At 52.3% G+C, this 27,892-nt stretch overlaps 1 protein-coding gene across 1 annotated transcript; it reads right to left on the reverse strand.

The window, feature by feature from the left end:
* Nucleotides 1–2,357: 2,357 nt before the first annotated feature.
* Nucleotides 2,358–27,884, reverse strand: SLC6A12 (solute carrier family 6 member 12). The gene is made up of 16 exons (XM_058559076.1): nucleotides 27,650–27,884; nucleotides 25,692–25,776; nucleotides 23,407–23,684; nucleotides 18,103–18,237; nucleotides 15,295–15,435; nucleotides 14,336–14,423; nucleotides 12,879–13,011; nucleotides 11,515–11,649; nucleotides 10,048–10,151; nucleotides 9,568–9,692; nucleotides 9,015–9,127; nucleotides 8,347–8,484; nucleotides 7,452–7,554; nucleotides 5,558–5,658; nucleotides 4,646–4,816; nucleotides 2,358–3,394 (listed from the first exon to the last, which is right to left on the reverse strand). The coding sequence occupies exons 3-16, from the start codon at nucleotides 23,624–23,626 to the stop codon at nucleotides 3,251–3,253; spliced, it is 1,851 nt and encodes a 616-aa protein (XP_058415059.1). The 5' UTR covers nucleotides 23,627–23,684; nucleotides 25,692–25,776; nucleotides 27,650–27,884; the 3' UTR covers nucleotides 2,358–3,250.
* Nucleotides 27,885–27,892: the final 8 nt, after the last annotated feature.

Here is a 27,892-nt window from a genome sequence, read left to right on the forward strand (position 1 = left end):
TGGAGGAGAGCCACAGTCAGGTAAAAACTCTTTTGCCTGAAAGAAGGGGAAAGGGAGGATGATTACTAAGCATATCTGATGAACTGGTGGGATTGGGAGGCAGACATGATCCTGAACATCAGAAAATCCAACTGAGTTCTTTTTGGCTTTGGAGTCCCTTCTGCCATGGGGGCTGCTGTGGCCTGACATCTCAGATCCAGCTTTGAAATTAGACTTAGCCACCACCCTTCTTTGGGGAAGGGAAGAGCCTGGGTGGGAGGGGGCATTAACCCAGGATGAATAAATAGCATCAGAGGGTCTACAGAATGGGAAGTCCACACATCAACAAGCTGGAGTTGGTGGCCGTCCTGTGACTGCCCGCGTCCGAGGCACCAGGACTCCTGCGACCATGGGCCTTCGGTTTCCCCCTCCTGCTCAAGCAAGGGTTCTGGTTCCCTCCCTTGCCCAGAGGCTCCCAGCTCTTCTCCTCAGGCACAGCTTATGAATTCAAATGCCTTCAAACGTGCATGTGTCAAAAGGTCAGGTGTGAGTAATAGGGAGTGGTGGAGCCTGTGGTAAACTGGAAAATGCCTCAAGGCATTCACTTAAAAATTTTGCACACATGTGCAAGTATGCACACACCCACACACCTGTATTAGTACCTGGTCACTTCAAAGAGTCAAATTGTTGCTCCTTGCCCATGTTGTGGACCCAGGATGAGTGGGTTCCCACGAGCTGTGCAGTTGGCCAGAAGTCCCTTTCCCTGACACCCTGTCCTTCCAGCCCCAACCTGCCCCATCCAGACCCCTTTGGACCCGCGGGCCACAGAGGTTCTACCCTGAGTGCCAGGGACTGGAGGGAGGAACTGCTGCAGACACACTGCCCCCCGCAGCCCCCTGTGCCGGAGCCCAGACCTTCCCAGACGGCTGTGAGTTTAAAGCCGGGGGAGCTGGGGCAGCTGAGAGTACTGGCGGATTTATGTGGGGCAGGGGGCCCACGGGAGAGGGCGTGCCTGCAGAGACAGAGACTGCGAGATTCAGGGCCCAGCGAGCTGCAGAGAGCTTGTGCCCCACCGGTGGGCCAAATTGCGTAAATTCCTACAACGAGTTGGAGAGACCACGGCTCTACACAGGAGCACTCTGGGGAGGCGGCAGGGGGCTGAGAGCCTGGCTGGCCTCGGCCTCCATGTCTCCAGCCAGCTGCGCTGCCCCAAAGCAAGCCGACTCTCCTGGGGAGCCCCCCGGGGCCATGGGGAGAAGGATGTGGGAAGTATTTGGCTTCCAGAGGGTGAGAGCTTACACAGGGAAGGAGAGCTGCGCAGCCTGTCCGTCCATCCCGAGGGCAGGAGTGAGGGCGCTTTCCTCCTTCTTGTGAAGGGTGCTCTGGGGGTCAGAGGCAGGGCCAGGGGAGGCGGCACTGCTCCCACCTGGCACCAGGCGGCAGCAGAGAGCACCATGCCTGCCCCACCTTTCGCTTGGACAGGTTCCCGGTCTCATAAATGACACCAATCTGGCTGAAGCAGTTTCTCTCCATCCCTTTCTCCTCTGCCTCCTTCTTTACCCACTAACTAGTCCAAGAAGGGTGAGCACAGGTGCACGGAGCAGTCCAGAGGGAGGCAGAAGGCAACCGCCAGAACTCAGGAGTCTGGACATCTGCTCATGCCCAGTGTGCCAACGAACTTGTCCTCGCCAGTTGAGAAGCCTGCATATCTGGGCAAACGACGGTGGATGCTCTGAGGATGGCCTAGGGGCTGTTGGGATGGAACTCACCCTGGCCAGATTTTTACTCTGGCCACTGGGCAGTGGCTCTGGGTGACATCTACCTAGGCATCATTCGCCCCAGGAGACTCCCCTTCTTCCAGCTGCCAGGTCCTGCCCCAGGAAACTGTCCAGAAGTGGCCTACCCCATCCCCACTCCCTCTCCTTGCTTCCCTTCTGAACCCAAGAACATGGAACTTATCCAAGCCCTGCCTTCCTCCTCCAGAAAGCCTTCTCCAGCCAGGGAAGGATCTGGTGATTTAGTAGGGACACGGGGAGAGGAGCACCCCACACACAGCTCCCTCTCTGTGGGATACCAGGGGCTTTGCAGACCCCAAGGCCTCCTGGGGGAAGGGAGATGGAAAGTGGCAAGAACAAAGGGTCCAGAGAGGAAATGTGGTAAGAGGAGTACAGGCTGGCAGAGAAAATACAAGGGTGGGGGTGCCAATCTGGGAAGAGCTGCTCACTCCCTTCACAGAGGGGACCTCTCTCCCTCCCACCCCAAGGCAGCGGAACTGAACAGAAACGGGGTGAGGTAAAGGAGGCTAGCACATGGTGGCATGCGATCCATACATGCTTGTTACCTAAGGCAGGAGGCTGTGATGGGGACAACTGTGAGGAGCTGTGTGAACTTGGAAAAGTCATTTTGTCTCTTTGGTCCTCAGTTTCCTCATCCATGAAGTCAGGGGTTTGAACAAAAGCAGGACGGCAAATGGAGCTGCCTGGAGCACTTATCTGGAAGGACGGAGGTGGGACAGACTCCATGATGGATTAGCAATGTCTGTTTTGGGCATAGGACCACGGAGACAGAGGTGCCATGTATTTGCAAAGTCAAGGGATCATCTCTAAGTCCCTTCCATGCCAGTGCTCTGTGAGTTGACGACAACATTGCAGGAAGAGAGTGGAACTGAAGCTGGAGCTAGGACACCTGGAGAGACTGCCTCCGGGAAAACTCAAGACAGCGGTGGCATGGGAAGGTTTGCCTCCTGGCTGTTGCTCTAGTTCCTTCCCCATGGACTCCAGAAGGCTAAGCCTAATGAAGGACCCTCTAATGGAATGTCAGAATCCAGTGTGGTATGTTCAGATGCCACTTCCAACACTATGCATTCCGTCAGGCTCTCTGAGTCAGATCACAGTATGTATTCCAATTGGCGCTATGCTCCCAATGCACACATACAGTAAGCTCGAACAGCAAACATCCCTACGGGGGAGTTCCCGCCCAGTGTACCGTGTTATAATCAGACCACCCTCCTTTATAAATATGACAGCGTGTTCCAACAGGGAGTCGTTCACAGCATGGCATGTTCCAGTGGGAGCGTCTTCAGCCCACCAGGAGGAGCCGCACCCGCTGAGGAGAGGACAGGAGTCCAGCATCCAGCTAGGGGTGCCCATGGACACTGAAAGGTTCTCAGCAGGACTGTGGAGGGGACAGAGGCGAAGGCTGTCCATTGCCAGGAGCGAGTGGCCCTGACCTAGGTTGCTGGCTCAGGAGCCACTTGGCTTCCAGCCACATCCTACAAGCGGGTCTCTTTCTCCCCAGCTATCAGCCCCTCCCTTGCTGGGGAGGGCGTGCAGGCCTGGTCAGTGCTACCATCCAGACACAGGTGTCGCTTGGGCTGTGGCAGGCTGGGGTCAGGGGTGACGAGCTGCCGCAGGCGCTGTGGAGAGAAGAGGGGGTGAGTGGGTGCTGCTGGCGACAGAGGCAGAGATGTGTCCTCGTGTCTGTGTCCCCCAGACCCGGCACAGAGGCAGGCATGGGAGGCAGCTTGGTACAACATGAGTGAATAAACAAATAAATATCTTGAGAAGAGAGAAGAGGCAACAACATGGTGATTAAGAGAGTGAACTGCCTGGGTTCCAGTCCTGGCTCTGTACCGACGACCTGTGCAGTCTTAGGCAACCCATTTAACCCCTGTGAGCCTCATCTGTAAAATGAGGATAAGGACAGTACACCCCTCACAGAACAGGGCCTGGCCCAGGGTACGTGATCAATATGTGTCTATTTTTGTTCTTATTATTGTTACCATTCTTATTATTACTGTTATGTGCTTAGTAAGCATCTATTATTTTTCTTATTATTGGTAGTAATACTATTACTATCACTACTGGTGTTATTGATGCCATCTCCTCCTGCTCCTTCTTGCCTTGACTGCCCACGTAATGACTGGAATCATGACAACTTTTTTGTGACCATGAGGTGATGAGTATGACGGTGAAAAGGCAACAATATAGGAAGTTCTGTGGAAAATACAGGAAGTGTCTGGTTCTAATGGACTCTTTAAGCAACTGAACCAAATGCCAGAAACCTCTGTGTCTGGTCATCTTGATGTGTAAGAAAAAAATAAGCCTATTTGCTTATTGCAGGTTGGGTTTTCTGTTACTTGTAGGCCAGATCAATTTCTACAGATGTAATGTCTTTGTGGGACACCGGCTATATCCCCTTCCAGGAAGGCATGTCCCAAACTCTAAACAGGGAGCCTTTTGCGTGTGGCTCCCCAGGCAGGGTTAAGAGAAGGAAAGAAGCCAGGAGACTGTGTGTGGAATGAACCGTGATAGCTGGTTATCTGTTTCCTGAGAGCAAGGACTCTGGGCTTTATAAACCTCTGTGTCTGGGCCCATTGATGCTTTTGTTTGTTACTTCTTTCCCCCTAACCCTTTGACAGTTTACCCTTGGTTAACCTGCCCAGATGATGTGCTGGAGGACAGATTCTGCAGGTCTAGGAATCTAGGACTTTTGAACATTTCTGAAAATGAAGCCACTGGATTGGTGTTCAAAGGCGCTCTCTTTAGGATTCCATTGGACTGAAGGGCTGCCACACACTGGAGCCGGGCCCCAGCCGTGGTGTCCTGCCCCAAGTCCAGGTCTCTCAGTACCTTCCCTTCATGCGTCACTTCCCCCAGCCCCCTACCTTCTTGAAGGGACCCTGGGTCTTCAGGAGGGTGACGACGATGAAGAGCGGGACGCAGATCATGGAGGAGAGAGCCAGGAACCAGCCGATGGAGTACCCCCAGGGAGGGTACACGTAGACGTTGTTGTACTTGAGGGGTGTGTACTTGCTCAAGGAGAAGAGGAAAGTGGCCTAGAAGGAGGGAGGGGCAGACACAGATGAGATGGAGAGCCGCCGAGACCCTCTCCTCAGCTACTTCACTGTCCAGTGACAGACGGCAAGTTAACCACACTGTGGAGCATCCGTGAGGTGGGATAGTAAAAGCCATCACGAATCGTGGGCCAAGGCATCCATCACGTCGAAGACTGAGACAGGAGGAGACGGAGAGGAAGGAGGGGAGATGGAGGAGCTCCAGGCAGACAGACAGACAGACCAATAATGGAGAAATCAGGCAGATGATGGGGGTGCTTTGAGAAAGGGATGGAGCAGGAACGAGAATAGATGACGATGATGGTAAAGCAAACAGATGCATGAGATGGCCCCAGAAAAAAGGGCAGAGGAACCAACAATAAGAGGGAATGGGCGGGCCAGCCCCGTGGCTTAGTGGTTAAGTGCGCGTGCTCTGCTGCTGGCAGCCTGGGTTCGGATCCCGGGCGTGCACGGAGGCACCGCTTGTCCGGCCATGCTGAGGCTGCGTCCCGCATGTGGCAGCTGGAAGGATGTGCAGCTATGACATACAACTATCTACTGGGGCTTTGGGGGAAAAATAAATAAATAAAATTATAAAAAAAAAAAAAAGAAGGAATGGGCCAGTCCCCCAAGGTAGACTGGACAGGCAGGGAAAGAGCCCCAGAGCTCAGGCTTCCTGTTCTTCATCTCCCCGAGTCTGCTGGGGGCAGGAGGGAATAGAGGGGTAGCTGGGTGGGCACATACCAGGCAAAGTCCAGGAGTCAGGAAGAGCCAGGAGATCTTCAGCAGGGGCCATGGCCGGTAGCCAATCATGTCCTCAACATTGTCATAGAAACGGTCAGCCCCTGCCCAGGGACAGTGGGGGAAGAGTGTGAGAACAGGAGGTGGGAACAGCCCGTGGGTATTCAGGTATTTACCTGGCGCTGTGCCCTTCCTCCTGCCCTGTGCAGGGAGACTGCCACGTGAATGAGGCGGACCCCTGGCACCTCAGCCACAGCGCAGGGAGCGGGGAGGGAGGAGGGGCTGCCGCCAACGAGCTGGGGCCCTCTCCTCCCCGCGCTCTCTCCTGTCTCCCTGTCTAGGGATGAAGACCTACCGCCCTAACCAGAGGAGGCGTGAGCCTAAAACAGGGCTCCATGGCTGTACAAATGCTTGTTTGTCTGTGCAGCAGAGAGGAATTTGGTTTCAAGTCAAAACAGCAAAACAGCCAGAGTGCCACTGCTCAAGCAGAGCATGCTAAACTCACAGAGGGCCAGACAGCTACTGGGAACAGCACGACGGTCTAGATTCCAGGCTCCAGAGGAGCCACTCTGCATTCCAGTAAAGTGTGGTGAGGGGCTTGATTCGCGTTTGTGAATACACTGACTGGTTTTGTCTGGTTTTGTTTAATGTCCTTAGGTTTCCACATTTGCTACATCCTCTAAGAAGCAAAGAGCCACTTGGTCAAGACACTTGGAGGGCACCTCTAGCTTCCCCTCACCAAAAAATACCTTCCTACTGATCCCTGATGCATGAAATGCCACCATTAAAGAGTCATTCTTTGGCTTCTAAATTTCTCCCCAGTTAAAAACCAGATACTAGCTAGGCAGGTGTGACATATTAAGGCTTAGCCATTTACACGGCCCTGTGATTGAGTTTCTCAGGTCCTGTCTGAGAACAAGTTTTGGACAGCAGTAGGGGAATCAGGAAGGCATCAGATGCTTGAGTGAGAAGGCAGGAGACATCTCCAAGGAGAGGGAAGGGCACCAAATAGGAAGGCTTACAGCAACAAAAATAAACACTTGCCTACTCGTGGCTTGTCCTGAGGCCCTGCGACATGGCACCCACTTACCCTCTCTGCCCTGAGTCTTGTGACACTGGCAATGTGTTCCCCAACCTGGCGCAGTGGAGCCAGATGACCTGGGGTGTGGTGATGGCTCCTCCACTGATAGCTGTGTGAGCTTAGGCAAGAGACCTAACTTCTCCGAGCCTTACTTTCCCCCTGTCAAGGGCTGTTGTGTGGATTGTGAGATAGTGTGTGACAAGCAGTAGTGCATTGGCTCAATACCTAAAGGTTTCTCCCCCTATTATTATCAGGCACAATAACGGCATTCAGCACCACCACTTAGCTATCTCAGTTGGGAGCCAGGGCTGTCGGTGGAAGTCAGTGAAAGGCAGAATTTGCCCCAGTATAATGAAGAAATGCATGACAGCCACAGTGGAAAAGGCTGCCTCAGAAACCCAGGAATGAGTTTCCTGTCCGTGGAAGTATCCAAGCACAGTCTGGGCGATAACTTTGAAAGAGAATGTAGGAATCTGTGGAGGATCCAACAGAACGGCCCTGAAAGTCCCTTCTGACTAGGATTCCTACTGTGAAGGGCCTCCAGCAGCCTCTGTATCTGTACATTGTTATCTATACTCTCACTACTCAAGGAAATCAGTTTTGTCATTATGCCAGCTCTACCTGCCGTAATGAGAAACGCCTGGGTTCCCAGAGGTGGATAAACTCCCCAGGTGAAAAGAACCAGGACAGCAATACAAAGACACGTAGAAACCAGGGGGCCAGCACACTCCATCTCATCCTGGGCAAATCCTGCCCTTAGCTGGGCCCCGGCGGCTCTTCCTCCCCACCCCCACCTCCCCCAGTGCCCCCACTTACCATACACCCAGCTGATGCAAATGACTTCAAACACTGAGAGGAAGAGCAGGCATGTGCCACTGGAAGCATAATAATCAAACAGCTGGAAGATATACATCCCGCCCTGCAGAGAAGGGAGTAGAGCTAGGCCTTGGCCAGTGGGGACAGGGGACAGGCTCTCGCCATCCTGCCTAGCCCATGGGAAGTCACTCCTTGCATATAAAAGGAGTTTGCCCGGCCTGTCCCTGCCTTCAGGCCCCTCATTTAACATTAAGACAACGATCCCGGACATCGGCAAGGTCATTGGGAACTGTGGTGGACATACACTGTTTTTCTGCCCAGCATCCCATCTTCTGGAAGCTGACACCACCACACTCTAAGTGTGCTCCTCTCCCTGCTCCAGGCCTGAAGAAGAGCAGCCAGACACTGGCCGCGCTCTCAGGAAAAGGGCCCTCTCCTTCCTCTGCGGTTGATCACGTGGCACAAGGTAAGCCTGAGGCTGCGCCAGCCTTCTTGAACATCAGGAGGGAAATGTGGCTACGTGTGAAGTGACTGGAGGAAAGGGGAGCCAGGAGACAGAGAGGAGCATTTCTGAAGACGTCATTAGAGCCACTGGATCCAGCCACGCCTGAAACCAAAATATCCCTAGACTTTTCAGTTTCCTGACCCCAAAAATTCCCCTTTCTGCTTAAGCCAGCTTGCATTTGGTTTCTGTTACCTGAAACCAAAAGAGAACTAACTCATACAGGTATGTTCCACTGTGTGGTGCCTGCAGCCTCGCTGTGAGGGAGGCAGGGCAGGTGTCAACACCCCCATTTAGCAGATGAGGAAAGTGTGGCTCTGAGAAGGGTCAGTAGTGTCCCCCATGGCTCCCTTGCCCTGGAGCCCAGCCTGCAGGCCGCCCACCCCTGCTCACCTCGGTGACCAGGAAGAGCCCTATGAGGTAGCACGTGACCGACACCGCCAGGATGAGGAGCTCCCGTCGCCCGCTCTTCCGGAGCTGCCGGGGGAACATGTCCACGGAGGCCGTCACCAGGCACTCCATACAGACAAACTGTGGGCGGGAGGGGAGTCGGGGTGAGGGGAGCCGCTGGCCCGTGGGCCTTCCCCAGCACAGCCTCGCTGGCCTCCTCTCACCCCACTCAGCCACGCTGACGCACAAGAGCGCAGGAGGGGCGCAAAGGGCAGAAATGCGGGATGCCCTGAGGTGAGGCCAGCCCTGCACTTCGCCACATCTCCACAACAGAGGGGCCCAGCAGTGAGAGCTGGAGGGGAGATATGTTCTGTCCTCACAGCACGGGGGGCAGGGCTGGGCATCCTGAGCTGAGCAGCTGGAAGGAGGCTGGAGGGACATTTGGGAGGGGTTCCATGTATGGGGAAGGGTCAGGCCTGGGGGAGCAAAGCAGGAAGCCCCCTCACAGAGGAGGGTCTCAAGGCCTGGGGTCACCCAACCAACCGCAAGAACAAGCCCTGGACAGCGGAGGGGGCCCAGAAACCTATGGTCAGGGGAAGGGAGATGGGGGCAAGGTAACGCCCGGAAAGAGGGTCACCAGGGCAGGGAGGGGCTGGGCTGGGGTGACAAACCTGGCTGTCCAGCCCGAGGAAGATGAGCATGATGAAGAAAAGGCAGGACCACAGCGGGGATAAGGGCATCATAGTCACAGCCTTGGGGAATGCGATGAAGGCCAGACCAGGACCTGCCCGACACACAGCGCAATCAGAATTCCCTCAAAGAAGAGCCCTCTCCAGAGGCAGTGTGTGTGTGTGTGTGTGTGTGTGTGCGCGCGCGTGTGTGTGTGTGTGTGTGTATGAGCGAGTATGTGAGTATGTGTGTCGGGGGGCGGTGTAATTCAAGATGGCAGGGTGATTCCATCCATTATTCTGCTCTTCCTAGATGCTGGGGAGCCTGCTCTTCATCCATTCATCCACCCATCCATGTAACCCATCCATTCCCCTCTCCCGCCTCCCTCCCCGGTTATGGAGGCCCCACCCTGTGCGAAGCATGGCCCCCAGATGCTAAGAGGTTTACTACCCAGCTTCTGGAACCCCTGCCTTTCTGTAGGAGGGACCTGTGTTCTCTCACCCTCCTTCCCCTCAGGTCCCAGACAGCAGAGTGGGTCCCAGACAGCAGACCTACCTGACTCGGCTACTTCAGAAATGGGCACCCCCTGCTCTTGGGACATGAAGCCCAGGATGGAGAAGACTACAAACCCGGCCGCAAAGCTGGTGGCACTGTTCAGGAAGCAGAGGGCGATGCTGTCCCTGCAGGGCGGGGTGAATGCAGGTCAAATGGAAGGGGGGAAGGAAAAGGGAGAAAGAAATCCATCGTGGAGGAGAGATCAAATGACAGTCAGAGGGGAGAGAGGGGAGGAAACGACAAAGACCAGGCATCAGAAGGTGAGGAGAGGAGAGGGAGAGAGGAAAGGGAGGAAGAAAGAGATTCAGTCCGGGAAATAAACCCACAATGTCTATTTGACACAGTCTTTAACTACCTGAAAATAAAGGAGAAAGGCCTGGGCCCCCTGACTGCGTCTCATCCGTGGGGCCCACTCAGGACCCCACCCTCCTCAGACCATGGGCAGGCAGGGTCCCCAGGGGCCCCAGCCGCCATCCCTACCTGTAGCAGTTGTTGTGGTACTTGTTGTAGCTGCCCAGGGCTGTCAGGCACCCCTGGCAGATGGCGAAGGAGAAGAAGATCTGGGTGCCTGCGTCCATCCACACCTACATGTGACCCCAAGAAAGTGGTGCAGGGAGAGTGGGAGGGAGCCCGCTGACCAGAGGCCTGACCCATCACCCCACAAAACTAGCCTGGCCCCCTCGGTGTTCCCCGAGAGTTGCGTCCATCCCAACTCTCCATTAACAGTCCTGTTCTGCTCACAGCCAAGGCCCATTTTTAATCTGGCTCTGTGAGCGCTTAGTAAGCACGAAATACGGTGCGTTATGTGAACTTCTTAGGTGGAGTCCACACCCCACGGCTGTAGCCCCAACCTGGCAGGCCTGTCTGCAGGGCGAGCCAAGAGGCACGTGTGCTCACTCAACAAGCAGAGTGTGCAGACCTGATGGGGCAAAGGGGCCACTCCATTAAAATATAAAGAAAAGACCACCAAGCCTCCATGAGGGCATGGAGTGAAGGACAAAGAATGTGCTCAGACAAGTCCTAGAGGAGGAAATAGAAATGGCCAATAAACGTGGGAGAATGTCCAGCCTTGCAGTAGTAAAAAAATAAGTTAAAAAACAAAATGATAGTGTTTTTACCTATCAAATTATAAAAGATTAAAATAAATTATCATTGAACCTCTCGTGGGCCCTGCAGAAAGAAGGGACCCTCCAACACGGGCAATAGAAGCCTGCATCTGTCTAAAGCAGTACATCTCAAGAGCCTTAAAACATGCATGCTCTTCGCCTTAGTGATCCCACGGCTAGCCATTGTCAGCAAGTAATCAGAGTGTGGTCACGGATTTAAATGCAAGTTGTTCATTGCACCTGTATATACAGTCATAAAAAAAAATACCCGACCTAAGTGTCTGAGAACAGGGGGAGAGTTGAGTAAACGAAGACACCTGCCCCATTTGTGAGCGCTCAGGGGCACGGAACCCAGGCTCGGTGCCTGCTGTCCTACTCCAGCCCGAGGGCCCGACTAGGCACTTCATGGGTCCTCAGCACATTTTGGTTGAATGAATGAATGAACGGATGATGGAAGAAAATTATGTGAGCGTTAAAAATGACATTTACACATTAATAACATGGGAAATGCTTACAATATGATTTAAGTGAAATAAGGTATTCATCTCTCTATATATAATTCCATCAACTATTTTAAAACAGACACACACACATACACACCACCTAGAGGAAAAAGTTGGCGGGAAATATACTAAAATGCTAACAGAGATTATAGCTGAGTGGTGGGATTACAAGAGATTTTTAGTTTCTTTTTCATATTTTCTTCCATATTATCTAATTTTTCTCCCGTGAGCATCTATTGCCTTTAAACCAAGAGAAGAGCAATCAAAGATTTTCAAAAGTGCAGATCTGGCTTGCGGTGGGAGACATCTGGGGAAACGGTCCCCAGCCCAGTACCCACCTGGGGGTCCTTGAGGCGAAACAGATCTGGCTTCAGGTAATAGACGATGCCCTCATAGGCCCCGGGAAGGGTGACGCCTCGGATCAAGAGGATGACCAGCATCACGTAGGGAAACGTGGCTGTGAAATAAACCACCTGGAGGGGAAGCAAGCCAAAGTCACTCCAGGTGGGGACACAGGAGCCAGGAGGTGACAGGGAGTCTGCAGCGGTCCTCCTGTCCGACCCCCCGCCCCCCGCTGCCCCTTGCCTTAGGCAGCACAGCCACACCTAGCTCGGTGTCTGGCGCGTTCTTAGAGACATCTGAGTGGGGGTGACGCATGAAACTTTCCACGCCTTCCTGTCCACGTTCTAGCGGGTCTGTTTCCCCAGCAGAGTGAGAGAGAGATATCAGCAGGGCAAGTGGGGAGGAGGAAAGACAGGGAGGGCGCACGTTTCCAGTCATAACATTTCAACGACTCTTTCTGTATCCAGAATCTGGTCTCCCTGAATTCCTTATCCTGACTATTCTCCCCAGGCCCCGGTGAGGGTGGGACTCCCCTTCCCCAGGGGAAGGGGGAACAGATTTGTACAGTGCTCTGTGGGAAAGTCTAGACTATATTTTCCAGGCTTAGGGCTGGGGGAGCAGCACTGGCAAGAGCACAGGGATCTGCAGGCACACGGAGGAGCCCCCCAGCACCGTCCCCCTGTGTTTACCGTTTTCATTGTTACTGTTACATTACCATTACAACAACCCAGGGAAGGGGGAAGCTGCTGTGGAAACAGGCTAATCAGAGAAGTCAGCCCCTGTCTGTTCCGGCTTTAAAAAGCATGAAGCATCAGTCTCAGATTAAGTCTGAACTCTCTCTAAACATAAACAAGCCACTGTTGTCCATTTTCGGCTACAACCGCTTCGATGATTGGACACTCACCAACTCAGACAGCTCTGTTTGGGGTCCATATTAAACACTGTCTTCATGGGTTGTTAAATACAAAAAGCAAGTCGTAAGAGTGTATGACCTTAATTGTGTAATATACGCACTTAATAGATACAGATACACACATACATACATATAAAGGAAACTAGAAGGCTACACAGCAAGTGACAGAGATGAGCAGATCCAACCTGCCATCATGCTCATGGTCTACGCTGATGGTTCTGACATGTTTCTTATCTTGCTCTGGACATTATTTACATAAACAGGTCTTTTACAGTCATATTGAAAAAGAAAGGCTTTCCTTGTATTGAGTTAAACCCTGCAGACTTCCCCTGTTCTCACTGTGCCTCTCCCTCAAACTTCTGTTTCAGTTCTCCAGAGGGACCCCTGGGAGTGTCCCCATGAACTCTGGGGGCCACAGAGAGCTTACCAGGAGCCAGAACACCTCACCTTGCCTGTGATCTTGACCCCCTTCCAGATGCAGAAGTAGCAGATGACCCAGGCGAGCAGGAGACACAGGGCCAGCTCCCAGCGCAGGGCCCCCAGCTCGTGGATGCCCGAGGTGATGCCCAGAACTCGTCTCCTGACAGATTGGAAAAAATTAATAACCAGGTGAAGGACTAAAGGGGACAACTTGCCTCTGCCATCAAGCCTCCTGACTTTAGAGCTAACCCCACAGATCTCATATTCCGGGCTTCCCCTGCCTCCATCCCACTCCTCCTGCCCCATGGCCATACCATGTTCCCACCTGTGGTCTGCATGCCCCTGGCTGTTAGAGGACCAAATCACGTAATCCCATAGGTATCTTTGTCTGTCTAACTCATCCAGCTTTCTCTGTTGTATAGAGAGATAGAGAGAGAGAGTGAGGGTGGTGAGGAATGTATGAATGAGTATGTGGAGAGTTGATATTTATGTATGCAGGTTGATGAGCAAGTATATGAGTATCAAATGGAGGGGCTGAATGTGTGTTAGCATCTAAAGATGCGTATGGGAGTGATTTAAATGTGTGTGAACAGGGCCGGCCCCGTGGCTTAGAGGTTAAGTGTGCGCGCTCCGCTGCTGGGGGCCCGGGTTCGGATCCCGGGCGCGCACCGACGCACCGCTTCTCCGGCCATGCTGAGGCCGCGTCCCACATACAGCAACTAGAAGATGTGCAGCTATGACATACAACTATCTACTGGGGCTTTGGGGGAAAATAAATAATGAAAAAATTTAAAAAAATAAAAAATAAAAAAAATAAATGTGTGTGTGTGAAAGTGTAGGTGGAAAGGTGTGAGGTTTGGGTAACGGGAGGGCACACATGTGTGAGGGTGTGGGTAGACACGTGGGAGTGTTGGTGAACATGTGTGGGTTTAGGTAAGTGTGTAAGAATGAAGGTGGGTGTAAGGATGTAAGCAGCCACGTGGGAGGGGGAGGTATGAGTGTAGGTTTTCCCAGTTTCTGTGGTATAAATACTCCCACCTTGGCCAGTTTCAAGTGACCAGCATGACATCACTGAGCAGGGAGTTGGGGAGAGATGTGCACCCCACATCCCTAAGCCGGTGCAGGCTGTTTGCAGGACACCACTGGACACGTGTGGGTAGACGTGTAAGTGTAGGTGGGTGTGCGGGGAGCGGGGGGACATGAGGGTGTAGGCAGGCGTGTGGGAATGCAAGTCAACATGGATAAATGGTGAGTCTAGGTGGACACAGGCGGGTTTGGGGTAAGGGTGTAGGTGCACAGGGTGGGGGGATGTGAGTGTTCCCTCATCTCTCAGTGATGTGTGGGGTGGTGGGGTAGGAGGTGGGTAAGTGCTGGGAAGCATGCACGGAGAGGCTTAAATTTGCACCCCAAGTCCCAGGTCTCAGACACTCAAATTTCCTCTGCTTGGGGCCCCTTGGCACGTGGCATCCAGGCCCAGCACTTACTCCCAGAATTCCACGACAGGTGAGGTGAAGTTCTCAGAGGGGGTCGCTGTGCTGGCTCCCGAGTGGTTCAGAAAGTCCACGCAGTGCTCTGTCGGGGACGGGTGGGGTGCGCATGAGCTAGGGATGGGCTGGGGAGAGATGCCCTCAAACCCTAGTCCCCTGACCCTCTGGCCTTGCAGCCTGGCAGTCCCCATCATTCCAGTCCCAAGAGCTTCCTTTGGAGCCTCCTGCTTTCTAGAGTGTCAGGAGTTGGCTGCTCAGGTGGTTCGTGGGACCAGCCCTCTCCCCATGTGCCTTGCGTTGCATTTGTTCCAGTGAGTCGGGCTGTCCCTCTGGCCACCCCACCAACCTCTGACACAATCCAGACTTCAGATCCACTCTGCCTGCACCTATGGACAGCACTCTCCTGACTTGCCCAGTCTCTCCACTCCACAGATGAAAGGACTGAATCCTTGTGTCTGCCCTTCCCCAGCCTGTCCTGCTGCTCACACAGTAGGCTTTCTTATTGCCTCAGCCCTCTGCTAGCACTTCTCCCTCCCATCAGTATACAATTACTGCACTGTTTATTTTGCCCATCACCATTTGTCATTATTTTGTTAATTTGTCTGTTTCTACCGCTAGACTGTATGCTCAGTGAGGGCTGGGACCATGCTGCTCTTGCTCACCCTTGGATCTCTAGCATCTGGCACAGTGCTTGGCACACAGCAAGTGCACAGTAAATATTTGTGAAATCAATGGATGAGTAGGTGATGCCAACCCCTTGCAGTTGTATAACACATTCACAGTCCCATTGGGTTTTCTGTTCTCCTAGTGGCTGATCTAAAGTCCCACAGAAGGGTCAGCCAGCAGGACTGGCACCAGAGCCCACACAGCTTGGCTTTGGAACAAGTTCTGCCATATGCTCTGTCACTGTTTGCCCATCACCAGCCACCATGGGACCAGCCCCCAGGGAGAGATACCTGTGTTCCAGTTATTGGTACATGTGGTCCAGGGCAGTTCAGAGGTAAAGGAGCTGAACAGGTAGAAGAGGGCCCAGGCAAGGATGATGATGTAATAGACGTTCAAATAGGACTCAATGACCACAGATGCCAGACCAATGCCTTCCGGTGCCGGGGAGGGGTGGGAAGCAACAAGAGAATCCAAGAGATCAACATTAGCCAAAAAAAGTCACATGGAAGCTGCCAGTTGTAGTTAGAAGGATACTGGGCGCGCACAAAGAGAACCACCAGGGTGCATTTATTGGCATAAGAAGCCATTTACAGCATATTTTTAAGTAAGAAACACAGGTTACAGAATACTATTCTATTCATTCTCCCATTTTTTATAACATATTTTTGAATGTATATCTTTTTCTTTTTCATGAGAAAAACTCCGGCAGGATCATCATCCAAAAGTTACCAAGTAGTTCTCTAGGTGATAGGATTTCAGTTCACTTGTTATACTTTTGTTTTTCTTTTTGCCTATCTGCATTTTCCAGTTTTTCTATTGCAATCATACATTACTTGTTAAATGAAAAGGGGCTGGAAGAACATGGAGTAAGTAGGGAAAATTTGGTAAGAATCAGTCTCAAAATAAGAGCAAAACCCAGCAGTCACCAGCAGGGAGGGAGGCGCGGTGGCCATCCGGAGGTCCGGGGCCTGGCTCAGCCTCACACGCCGTCCGTCTCCGAGAGCGGGGCGGGCAAGGTCCCCGGGCAGCCGCATATCGGGACGGAAGGAGGGAGGGCGGGCCCAGGCCCCCCACCCGGCCCGCCAGTCCTACCCAAGTGGGAGCTTTCCACGGGATTTTAAAAGTAGCACGCTGCCAGGGCGGCTCTTAGGACCCGCCGGTTGGCCCTGCGGCCCAGAGGCCGTCCCCGGAAGCCGATGCCCAAGAACTGTTTAACCAAGGACTGGTGGAGAGACAGGACGGCTGGAGGGCTGGTCCGAAAATCGACTGTCTACAAAGCCACCCCTCGCCCGGCGAGCCCACCCTGACGGTTCCTGTCGGCCGGCAAACGAGGCAGGCGGGTTGCGGTCCTGCGTTCTGGTCTCTTCCAGCACACAGGCTGTGGGGGCGGGGGCGGGCAGGGGGCGGACAGCCTTGGGCTGGGCCTCGGGAGGGAGGCGGCTGGGGCTGCTGATGGCGAGGAGGTCCGGGCGCCGGGCGCACGCGGGGCCAGCGGCCGCTGTGCCCCCAGACGCGCCGTGCTGCCCCCGCCGGCGCCCGGCCAGTAAGCACCGCGGCCGGAGGAGGCAGGGCGCCAGGCTGCGGCGGGCCAGCAGGGACGATGTGGGGAGGGAGCTTGTGCCTGTGTGTAAACTGAGGAGGGAGGGTGTCTCCTGCGTGTGCCGGTGTGCACAGGCCCGCTGGGAGGGTGGACGTGGGTGGAGGCAGTTAGGCTGAGAGAGGTAGGTGGAGAGCAGGTAGTAAGCAGCCTGGACAGTCCCCCCATCATAGGTGCACACACCTTGAGTGAGCCTGTTGCTGAGGCCCCAGGCCTTGGGGTCTCTTCAACTTGGAAAAGAAGGAAGGAGCAGCAATCCTCCCCTACCAACTCCATCCAATGCCCCACTTGCTAGCCCTTTCCATGGCCCCGTTGGGAGAGATAGTACACTGTCCCAGAGAGGCCAGCCCATGCCTGTGCCACCCCTGGGCTTGTTTGGACCTAGGGATAGAGCCCAGCTGGGTGGGACATTAGGCTACTGCTAGGGTCCAGAGCAGAACACCAGGAAACTGTGTGCCTTGGCTGAGGCCAGAGCGCTCTGGAGCACCCAGAACTCATCAGTAGAAACATGGGTGAACAAAGCGTCACCCTGCCACAGCCCCTCACTGCTGCCCCTACAGGGGTCCTATAGATAGCCTTGACCCCCACCCCACCTCCAGTCAGTGGTCAGGTTCCCAGCCTGCTCAGGAGCCAGTGTTTTCCCACCATGCCCACCTCTGTCCAACCTACTAAGTTTGGTGGCAACCCCAGATAGTCTAGTCCCTGGGGCTCCCTTAGGAACTGACGTGAGAAGAAGAGTCCTCTCTCCCTTTCAAATATGCAAGGAACCTCTCAGGGACAAGGAGATCCCTTGGGTTTCCTGCTGGTCCCCAGGGGACTGACCCAATCAATAAAGAGGGGGTGGCACAAGCTGCTCACATTAGTGCCAATATATCCATAGAGTTAGGTCCTAACGTAATCTCTAATACAGGAAAGAGCACAGACTTTCAGCTCAGGTAGACCTCGGTCCGAATCCTTAGTAAATGACCTCCTTTTTCTCATCTACAAAATGAGGTTAATAGAGTTATTATTGGAGGATTAGATGAGGAAATGCACGTAAAGTGCTTACATGAGCCCTGAAACATAGTAGGGCTCAACGGATGTTAGGCAGCATCAGCGTCATCATTCTCATCACTATCATATACTTTGGAGGTGTGTCTGGGACCAGGCCATATACTCAGGAACATATTTTCCATGAAGCTGATGAAGGTTAAGCTTCAGGGCTCCTCACATGCAAGGACTCTTTCCAAGGCTCTGCACCTCATTTTGCATTTGTAATTTTGTATTGTCTTTCTTGAGGAACGCCTTCCTCCCCAGGATTTATAAGTTTTGGGCCCCACAAAGCCTGATTATACTTCCTGTGTCTCCCACAGCACTTAGCACAGGATGAGATGGTTGAATGAAGGAGGCACAGAACGGGAGGAAAAGGGGAGGGGCGATGGAGGGATGGAGGTATGACAGTGTCCCCCCCCCGCCCCCCCCCACCCCGCCCCGTGTGGAGGAGAGGAGGGAGAGTACTCACCCTGGAGGAGGGGGCAGATCTTCCTCCAGGCTGTGACGCTCCCCTGGCTGGTGTACTGGCCCAGCGCCACCTCCAAGAAGAACACCGGGATGCCGCAGGTGAAGAAGAAGACAAGGTAGGGGATGAAGAAGGCTCCTGCAGAGGAATGGGAGGCAGAGGCTGAGCTTTCAGCCGGGGCCCCTCCCAGAGTTGTGCGCCAGCACCCGCCAGGCCATCCTTGTCTCCCACCTCACACCCAAGTGGCTTCCTCCAGTCCACCAGCAGGGACAGGCAGAAATTTTCCAGTCTGAACCCTGCTCGGGATAGGAAAGATCTTTGAAGGGAAACAAATGAAAGTTTAAGTGGAAATCCTAATATATGCACTATTTATTTTCTCAGTATGCTTCACAAATCTAGTCATTTATTATTTTTGGAACAAAAACGTGTTCTGTGTAATTTGATATGTTTATTAAATTATTGTTTGTTACATTTTAGAGAAAAACAAACAAAAACACCTTGGAAAAATTATTTTCCCTCTAATAATTTTCAGCGGGTTTTTTCCCTCCACCAGGCTCTGATCTGAACCGGGCTCCCAGCAGAGGAGGCCGTTCCTCTGCTCAGGCAGATCCTGGAGAACTGGGGTCACAGGTGCCAAGGGATCCCACCCTGACCTACAGGTCCCAATGGGAGGCCAGGCCTAAAAGACATCCAGCAAATCACATGCGAATGGAATGTGAAGACACTCCTGAGCCCACGGTGCCCACTCCAAGGCATACACCTCACCTCAGCAGCGTATCCACGGGTGAAGGAATTATTGTTTAGTGCACAGTAATAATCCTAACATGTATTTGGTGCTTACTGTGTGTAAGGCACTCCTCTAAATGCCTCACCAATGTCTAATCCTCAGAGAACAACTTCCCATGGGGTTGGTACTGTTGTCACCTCCATTTTACAGATGAGAACACTGAGGCCAGTTTGAAGATTCAAAAAGTGAGGCAGAGATGAGGAAACTGAGGCACAAACCCAGGTGGTCTGATCCTGGGTCTGTGTCCTTAATCACTACATCATAATGCCTCTCAGGTAATCTGTATCATTTTGTAGAAAAAATAGAAAGTACAATGGAAAAGAAAGGAAAAAGCATTGTATAGCCTTCCAGTTTTCTTATAAACACACACATATATATTTCTTTTTTTTGCAAAAATGAGAACCTGCTATATATTACTTGATAACCATTTAAAAATGTATTTCATGAGCCTCTTTTCATGTGAGTAAATATAAATCTCTGTCGTCATGTTAATGGCTACAGAGTACTCCACCGCAGGCAGCTCTCCTAGTCGATTCCGCCCGCACCCTCACTGGCCTTTCTGGTTGTCTCACTAGAAACCCCGCTGGGATGGAGGCCGTTGTCCATGTCCTTTTGCACTTGTCTAAATTGGCCCTTAGTATAAATTTCCAGTAGAGGAATTGCTGGGTCAGAGGGCATGTACATTTTTGTGTGTGCATGGGGTAAGATATATGTAACATAAATTTTATCCTTTGAACCATTTTTAAGTGGACAGTTCAGTGGCATTCAATACATTCACGTTGTTGTGCCATCATCACCACCATCCATCTACAGAACTTTTTCATCATCCCAAACTGACACTCTGCACCCATTAAACACTAACTCCCCAATCCTCCCTCCCCGCAGCCCCTGGCACCCACCATTCTACTTTCTTTCTATGAAACTGCCCATTCCTGCCACCTCATGTAAGTGGAATCATACAGTATTTATCCTTTTGTGTCTGGCTTATTTCACTTAGCATGATGTCTTCAAGAATCATCCATGTTGTAGCATGTGTCAGAATTTCCCCTCTTTTTAAAGCTGACTAACGGCCCATTGTAAGTATATCACATTTTGTTTACCATTCACCCACTGACAGACATTGGGTTGTTTTCATCTTTGGGGCATGAACTTCTTTTAAGGTCTTTGAGGTGCATTTCCAAATTGTCCTCCCAAACTCTTGCACCCAGTAGCAATATGTGAGAGTAAAGCAGAAGGCTTTGTGAGTCTTCTGGGCCCTAGGGAGCCACAACAAGCCAGTACCTCTCCACCAAGTCCTGAAGTCCTTTTCAACCCTGTGTTGCCTTCACATCCTGAGTAATGCTAGAGCATTAGTAAACACAGTGCCGCTAACACCACTGACTCCAGTTTAAGTGGCTTGGATGGTTGCAGGGGCTCGGCTGAGAGGTAGTGTTCAGAAGAGATGTGGCTGGGGTACTCTCCCAGAGGACACCTTCTAGGCAGTCTGTGGGGGCACATGACTCACAGGCTCTTCCCACTGGCTGTGTGGAGGTCCTGCCCTCTGACAAGGCAGATGGCTTCAGGTCTATCCTTGGAATGTAGACTTTAGCCCCACAGAAGATGGGGTGACTTCAGGAGGCCTGGACCTCAGGACTCAGGCTGAGTCTACCCTGAAAGGGCAGCGCTGGGCCTGGGGCTTTGGGAGCAGTGGGAGGAGGTTGGTTCTGGATCAACCATAGGGCATCCTCCATCCTTGGCTTTCTCCCTGGGGTTTCCAACACACTGTCACTGCAAACACTCTCCCCTCAAATGAATTTCTGAGAACTCTCACTTTGCAGGGTTAACCCGGCCCACAGTTCTCTTGGCGCCTGCCCAGGCTATGGGGCACAAGCAGCCTGGTGCTGCCCACAGGGATCTGTGAAGACAGGGTGATTCAAGGCTGTTTAATCTCCCTCCCTCGGCTCCAGGGTGCGCCTTGTTCCCCTGCCCAGGGCTCCTTCCTGAGCTGCTGACAATCAGGAAACTCAGGATTTCATGACGTTATCTTTCGGAGTGAACCCTTTCTGAAGGATGATCCAGTGTGGTGGTTCCCTGCTTTTTCGTAACCAAAGATATTATTAGACAATAACATTATTATTATTTTTCATCCCTTTCGAATGATTTTTCTCTATAGAACTGTGTTGATTCACTAACAATTTCTCTGCATATATTAATAAAAACCTTATTTAACTGCCAACCAGGGCTTATTTATGGTAGCTTGAGAGAAACCCTATTACCACAGTGAATTAGTACAATTTTAGTCTGAAGTGAAACACTGACACTTGGGTTAATCTGTGAAGTCGTGTTCCCACCTAGATCCATTGTTAAGTTGTCTGAAATAAGGAAATGAATTCCCGGACCTTCACTACTACCTTCCTAGACCCCCAAAGACCCCAGATTGGGACCCCTGACCTGGTGTAGCCCCTCGTGTTAAAGACGAAGGAAGGAAGAGAGAGGGACGACAGCAATAGTTTACCAATAGTTAACCAATAGTTAGGTTGGGACAGAGCTAAAGTAAGAATACAAGTGACAGAGATGACACAGACCCTGTACAGCAAATGTAAGGCCACCTACTCTGGTCCCACCATTTCACAGAGGACCCAGGCTCAGCCCAGTGTTACTGCACGCTGTCATAGGTGCTTGTCTCTCCACTCCATCCCACGGCCAGTACAGAGGCCACAGCCACAGCTGCAGGGCAGGACAGAGGCAGGGTGGGCATCAGAGCCCGAAGCCCTGTCTCCTGGGCCCTCGTTCTCCCTCCTTTTCAGATGACAGGGCCAGATGCGTACGGTGATGGGGAGCCAGCGAACCTGGCTTCCAGGGCCTGCTGCTACCAACCAGCTCTGTGGTCTTGGGCAAGTCATGGAACCCTCTGAGCTCCTGTGTCCTCCCCTGTGAAATGAGGGCTCGGACTGGATCATCTTTAGCTCTAGCTCTAACATCCTATATGCCCATGAAACTGTGGCCCGGGACAAAGAAATAAGTCACCAACCCTACTCCTTCTTCCTGCCTCCCCCGGTCTCTGGCCCAGCGCTAGGCCCCACTCCCAGTCCTGGCTCCAAGTCCTGACCGGCCCAGGAAATCTCATCTCTGTTTCTTTGCAGTCATCGTTCAAGGAGTTTGTAATGAGAACTGTAAATTTTAAATCACAGAGCCAGATACATGGTAGATGCTTAATAAATATTTGTCAAATTAAATATAAATAGAGTTTAGAAGGATTTTCTAAATGATGGTTATGTTTAAATAGGAATGTTTCTTTTTTTTACCTTTCTGGAATGTTTCTAATATTCACAACAAACACATATCATTTCCACAAGAAGAATAAAGGTATTTTCAAAAGTCAAAAAAATGAATCTGGCTGTCACAAATAAATTCACATAAATGAATTATCCCATTTACATGAAATGTTCTGTGTAGGTAAACCCATGGCCACAGAAAGCAGGTTAGTGGTTGCCAAGTGCTGGCAGGAAGAGGGAACGGGGAGCGACTGCTAATGGCCGCAGGGCTTCCCTGGGGAATGAGGAGAATGCCCTAAAATCAACTGTGGTGATAGTTGCGCAATTCCATGAACATACTAAAAACTATCTCATTGTACATTTAACAAGATGAATCTGGCCCCTCCCTACCATGCCCCTGCTCACTTTTACTACCAGTGCTAAAAAATAATAAAATTATGTTTCTTTAAATTTAAAAAAATTGTAGATAAGATAATATCATTTCTCTGATCAAAACTCTTCAATGGCTCCCATCTCACTCAGAGCAGAGCCTACAAGATCTGAGCCCCATTTCCTCTCTGATCTCATCTAGTATTTCTCCATCTGCCATTTCCCTCCTCACTGTTCCTCAAACATGCCTGTTGCATCTTCACCCCAGGACCTTTGCACTTGCTGTTCCCTCTGTTTGGAATGTTCTTCACCTGAAGTCTTTGCTCAAATGTCACCTCCTCAACAAAACCTTTCTGGGTTACCTTATTTCACATTTCACAGCCCACTCCCCCGACCCTGTAACCTGGCATTCCCTATCCCTCTTCCCTGCTCTGCCTCTTGCCATTCTGCTCATCACCATTTGACTTACCACAAGTTTTACGTATTTGTCTGTAATCTGCTACCCTTCACTAGAATACAACACACAGAATACACTCTGTTTTGTATCTAGAACAGTGCCTGGCACATGGTAGGCCCACAATATTGGCTGAAGGAATGAATGAATCCTATCAACAACTGACATTGTATAGAGTAATGGAGGAGCTCATGAAAAACTCAGATTCCTGGGTCCTGCCCTTGCCTCATTCAGTCTTCACTGTAGCCCTGTGAGATGTCATCCCATCTCACAGAGGTGGACACTGAGGCTGGTGGTGGAGCCAGAACTCAGACTCAATCCCCCCACTCCACTTCAGCCTCCTTCCATTTTACCGCGTTGCCCAGGCAGGAGGCACCCAGGTCGGCACAGCCTGGCTGTCAGGGCACAGAGCTCCCCATCACCCCACCTCAAAGTGAACTCACCACCTCCATTTTTGTAGCAGAGATAGGGAAACCTCCAGACATTGCCCAGCCCAATGATCTCCCCGGCCACTGCCAGCACAAAGTCCATCTTGTTGGTCCATTGGCCCCGATCCTTCACCTGGCCCTTGCCTTCCTGGTCCAACTTCTCTGCCTCCTCCGGGACCCAGAAGACCACAGGAGGCGCATCCTCGTGGACGGCCCCTTTGCTCTCCATAGCCATGCAGTGGGTCGGAAGTCCACAGAGCTGGGAGCGGGGCGGGATGGTGAGAAGGCACAGCCTGGTGGGAGGAGAAGGAATGAGCTGTACAACCCCAGCACATGCTCCCCCATCCCTGCTTTCTCCGTGCTAGGCTTTTATTATTGTTGGAATATTGCTTTAATATTTAATGTTGTTGGAATATTGTTTAATGTTGTTGGACTACTGATTTTATTCCCAAACCCTCAATGACATTTACACCTAAAGTTACACTTTGCTCTCATGACTCTGAGAACAAATAGGGAGCAAATCTTAGTTTGCCCATTTTCCAGATGGGAAAATCCAGGCCTTGATAGATGAAGTGACTCGCCTGAAACCATTCAGGAGTAGATTGGGATTAAAACCCAGGCTTGGGGTCTTTTATTCCAAGTCCCTTTTGATCTTTACAGTCAGCCACCAACCCTGCTGGCCCATCTGCCCCAGCTCCTCAGCGTCCAGTGAGTGGCACCAGCCCAGCCTCTGGCCTCCAGGCCAGAAGGGATCAAAGGCTCCCAGGGACGACAGGAGGCCAAAGGGCAGGTATGGTGAAGGTGACAGCACGGTCTTCCCCTGGCCAGCTGTGTGATCACCCCTGTGCCAAGGCCACTGATCAGCTCAGGGTGAACATGGGAGCCAGCTAGCTCTGAGCCTCTGATTGGAGGAAGGGAGAGGGTGAGGCTCTGAACAAGGCCAGATGAAGACCGGGATTGGCACCGGGGCTTAGTGCAGGCCTTCGAGGGAACCCTGGTTCTTCTTTTCCAGGTTGTCCCTCTGTCCTGAGAACAGGCTGGGGGGCCTGGTGACAGATGGGGTCACCAGGGTGATTCTCACTTCGGTGGTAGTTGTCTCCAGATCAGAGTGGTCCCCCAAGGGAGACCCAGAAGTGGCTGCCCGATATCCCAGGTTATTGCCCTTCCTGACTCCCTGCCCTCCCAAAGAGCCCAAAGGTCCCTGGACTTCCAGAAAAATGAGTGGGCCACTCTGTCCCTGAGGTTTACTCTGTACCGCCCATTGCGGCATCGTGGTGCTGTATCCGGAATTCTTGTTTGCCTCCCCCCCCCCACCCCCCGCCACACACAATCCCCCTGAGGCCACCTCTGCCTCTGCTTCTAGTGAGCTGCCAGGACCAGGCGCCCAGGCTGCAGGGGGAAGCCCCCCACCGCCCCGAAGCCCCCAAGGAGTATTGGGGAATCAAAGGGACCAGGATGCTCCATGCTCCTTCAAGGCCCTAGAGAAACACAGGGGCTCTTTTTATTAAAAGAAGAGTCTGTGCTTATTTGTTGGTCCTTTTAACCCAGGCAACAGCCCAAGTCCAAGTCAGTCAGAAAGGCGCGGCAGGAGCCATGGGGGGTGATGGAAATTTTTGAAGGTGGCTTGGAGGGTGCAGGGTGTCCCAGGAATGGGAAAGCACATCAGGGTAAGTTCCGGTATCAGGACCTACTCAGAGGTTCCACTGCAAGCTAGGCCCAGGAGGGAAGATGAGGGGAGAGGCACCCAGTGGAGATCAAAGGTCTTCGGCCTCTGATATAAGGGAGGAGGAGGGGGGGAAGGGAAGGGAAGGGAAGTGAGCTCCCAGCTCAGAGTAAACGGCCAGACCCCAGGGCAGCTTCAGGAACCAGAGCCTCAGGTTGACAGCACAGGGCAGGTCGGCCCCAGGGCAAAAGTTCGTGACACCTAAAGCCACTGTGTGTGTTCTACAGAATTGGGGCCGGGGCGTCCTGAAGAATGGCCCCCCTGAACTGTTACCAAACAAATGAATGAATGAACTCAAAAACATTGATGAAAAAGCACCAAACAGGAAACCCAAGTTCTAGTCCAGACCTAGCTAATAATAATAATAACAGTTAACATTTGAGTAAGCACTGTACTAAAAACATACACATCTTTATATACATTATTAAATTTCATCTTCATAAAAATCTTTGCAGTAGGTATTACCATTAATTCCATTTTATAAATGAAGAACTGAAGCTCAGAGAGATTAAGGAACAGGACCTGACATCCAGCAGGTGTTCAGTAAAACTATTTTTGAAGGTTTGAATAAACTTACCAATATAATAAGTGGTAGAGCTGAGTCTCTAACTTGCTGTGTGACCTTAGGCAAATCACACCTCCTCTCTGGGCTTTAAGTCTCCCTGGAAGAGAGAACGACCTCTGCTCAACCCGGGTGTTAGGAAGGTGGAGGATAAAAATGAGATCCATAAAAGACAAGGAGAGATTATTTCCTCTGCTTGCCAAGCCATAGGGTAGCTCAACTCAGGGCAAGCTGAAGCCCAAGGGTCACCAAGGGGGTGGTGAGGAGACAAGCCTCACTTTCCAGACCAGAGGCCGCTATTTCAGGGCCAAGCTGTCCCCAACAGTTGGAGGAGGGGAGACCTGCTGGGGCAAAGGAGTAAATGAAAGGAAAGCCAGAGGAGAGCACGGGCTGGGGAAGCAAATCTCAGAGACCAGTTCAGGCACAGGATTGGGGTTGTATCAGGGATGGGGGAGGAGAGAGAAGAGAATGTGAACTGATGAACTGACACTGATGTGACACGTTAAAAAAAAAAAAAGTCTACTGGGAGGAGCATAATTTATGGGTAGGAATGAAAAACTGGAAGGGCAGAATGAAAGCAAGAGCACGCGAAAAAGAAAGCTGGCCCAGAGCCATGGCAAGTCAAGGGGAAACAGGCTTAAATTGCAGCAAGCAGGATTCAAGTTAGACTAAGGGAAGAAATGTCCAGGAGGATGTTAGACATAAAAACAAGCTGTACGGAGCTCTCCTTTTTTGGGTTACTTTTAAAAGTCGAAAGCAGAGCACACCCTACCCTCCTGCCACCCTCACCCGCCCCCACTAGGCCCTTCTGCCCCTAACCCATTTGCTAGGAATGGCCAAACAGTGTTACCCACAGTCAAGATGACTTCCGGAGATCTCCCCCTTTCCCAAGGGTGCACCCCAGCTCTGTCACCTCTCCAGCCCCTCACATCACTCCCCAAGGCTGCCCTCCTGCTTTGCTAAGCTGGGGCAGGGTATGGGAGCATGGAATGGACCTCACCATACGTCAGTGCCCGCCAGAAGCAAAGACACCTACACTCACATTGGGTTCAGTGCTGCCCATTGAGGAAATCTTGAAGAGGCTAGCGAGTCCAAAGTGAGCTCTGTTTTTAGGAGCTGGGCATGTGGACGGAGGCCTGGGCAGGGCCCAGCAGAGGAGCAGACAAGTTGTAGAAGTGCTGCTCCCACATGCTGCTGGGACCCCAGCTTAGTTCCATCATACCCCGCCAGCCAACACAGGCGTGACCCAGCCCCTGAACACGGGGCACAGGACGCCCCAGCCTCTGCTCCAGCCCACACCCACATACCAGTTCCCGTTTCTGTACACACACTGGTGCCATTCCCGTCACGTCCCTTTGCACTTACATACCTGTGTGCATGGCACCAAAACCTGACTCCCGTCTAGTCCTTCACACCCCATGGGCTGCTGGGCTCGGCTGGTGGCTCCCTCATTGCCCACCTCGGGCACGAGCGTGCCCATGCCCCACACCGCCCCTAGCCAGGGCAGCTTCCTTCTTCTGGGAGACACTTGGCTCCCAGCTCACCGTGCTCGAGTGGGGGGGAGGGCAGGAGCCCCTCACCTGCAATGGTTAAATGCAGATCACGGGCCTTCAGAAATGCCCCGAGGTTTCTCCTGTCCTCTCTTCCTCCCCACCTCGCTGGGCACGGTCTGCTTCCCCCTCCCTTTCAGTCAGGTGATCGCCGCCTCTTTCACCCACTCCCTGTGGCCAGCCCCGCATCTGTGGACTTTCCTGCTACCCAGGCTTGTCCTTGAGCAACTCAGATGCTGTGGATGGTGAGGGAGAAGCTGGGGTGACACCCCTGTCCTAAGATTTCCAAACATCAGACTTTCCTCTGGCCCCAGTTTACTGCTCCACAGACAAACACAGTTCTACAAAGTCTCGCCTCCTCCACCCCTCTGCGGCAGCTCTCAGAGACTGCAAGAGAGATCCAGCCCTCCACCTCCTGCTCACCTTAGTCCCTGATCCCGGCTCCTCCGGTCAGCTCAGCTCCGTGCCTCAGAGGCCCAGGAGAGTCCCAGAGAAGCTGCTTAGCAGAAAGCCAAGAGAGATGGGACATGAAAGGGAAACTGTCCTCCACCTTCACTCCTTCCCCTGTTCTTTCCAGCTCAGAATCCCATCCAAGTCATTGTCATCATTGTCCAGGGACTCCCAGACAGAAAGCAACTGTGCGTGTGTGTGCGCGCGCACGCACGT

This window comes from Diceros bicornis, chromosome 17 (assembly GCF_020826845.1).
Source record: "Diceros bicornis minor isolate mBicDic1 chromosome 17, mDicBic1.mat.cur, whole genome shotgun sequence".
In the NCBI taxonomy this organism is placed as follows: domain Eukaryota; kingdom Metazoa; phylum Chordata; class Mammalia; order Perissodactyla; family Rhinocerotidae; genus Diceros; species Diceros bicornis.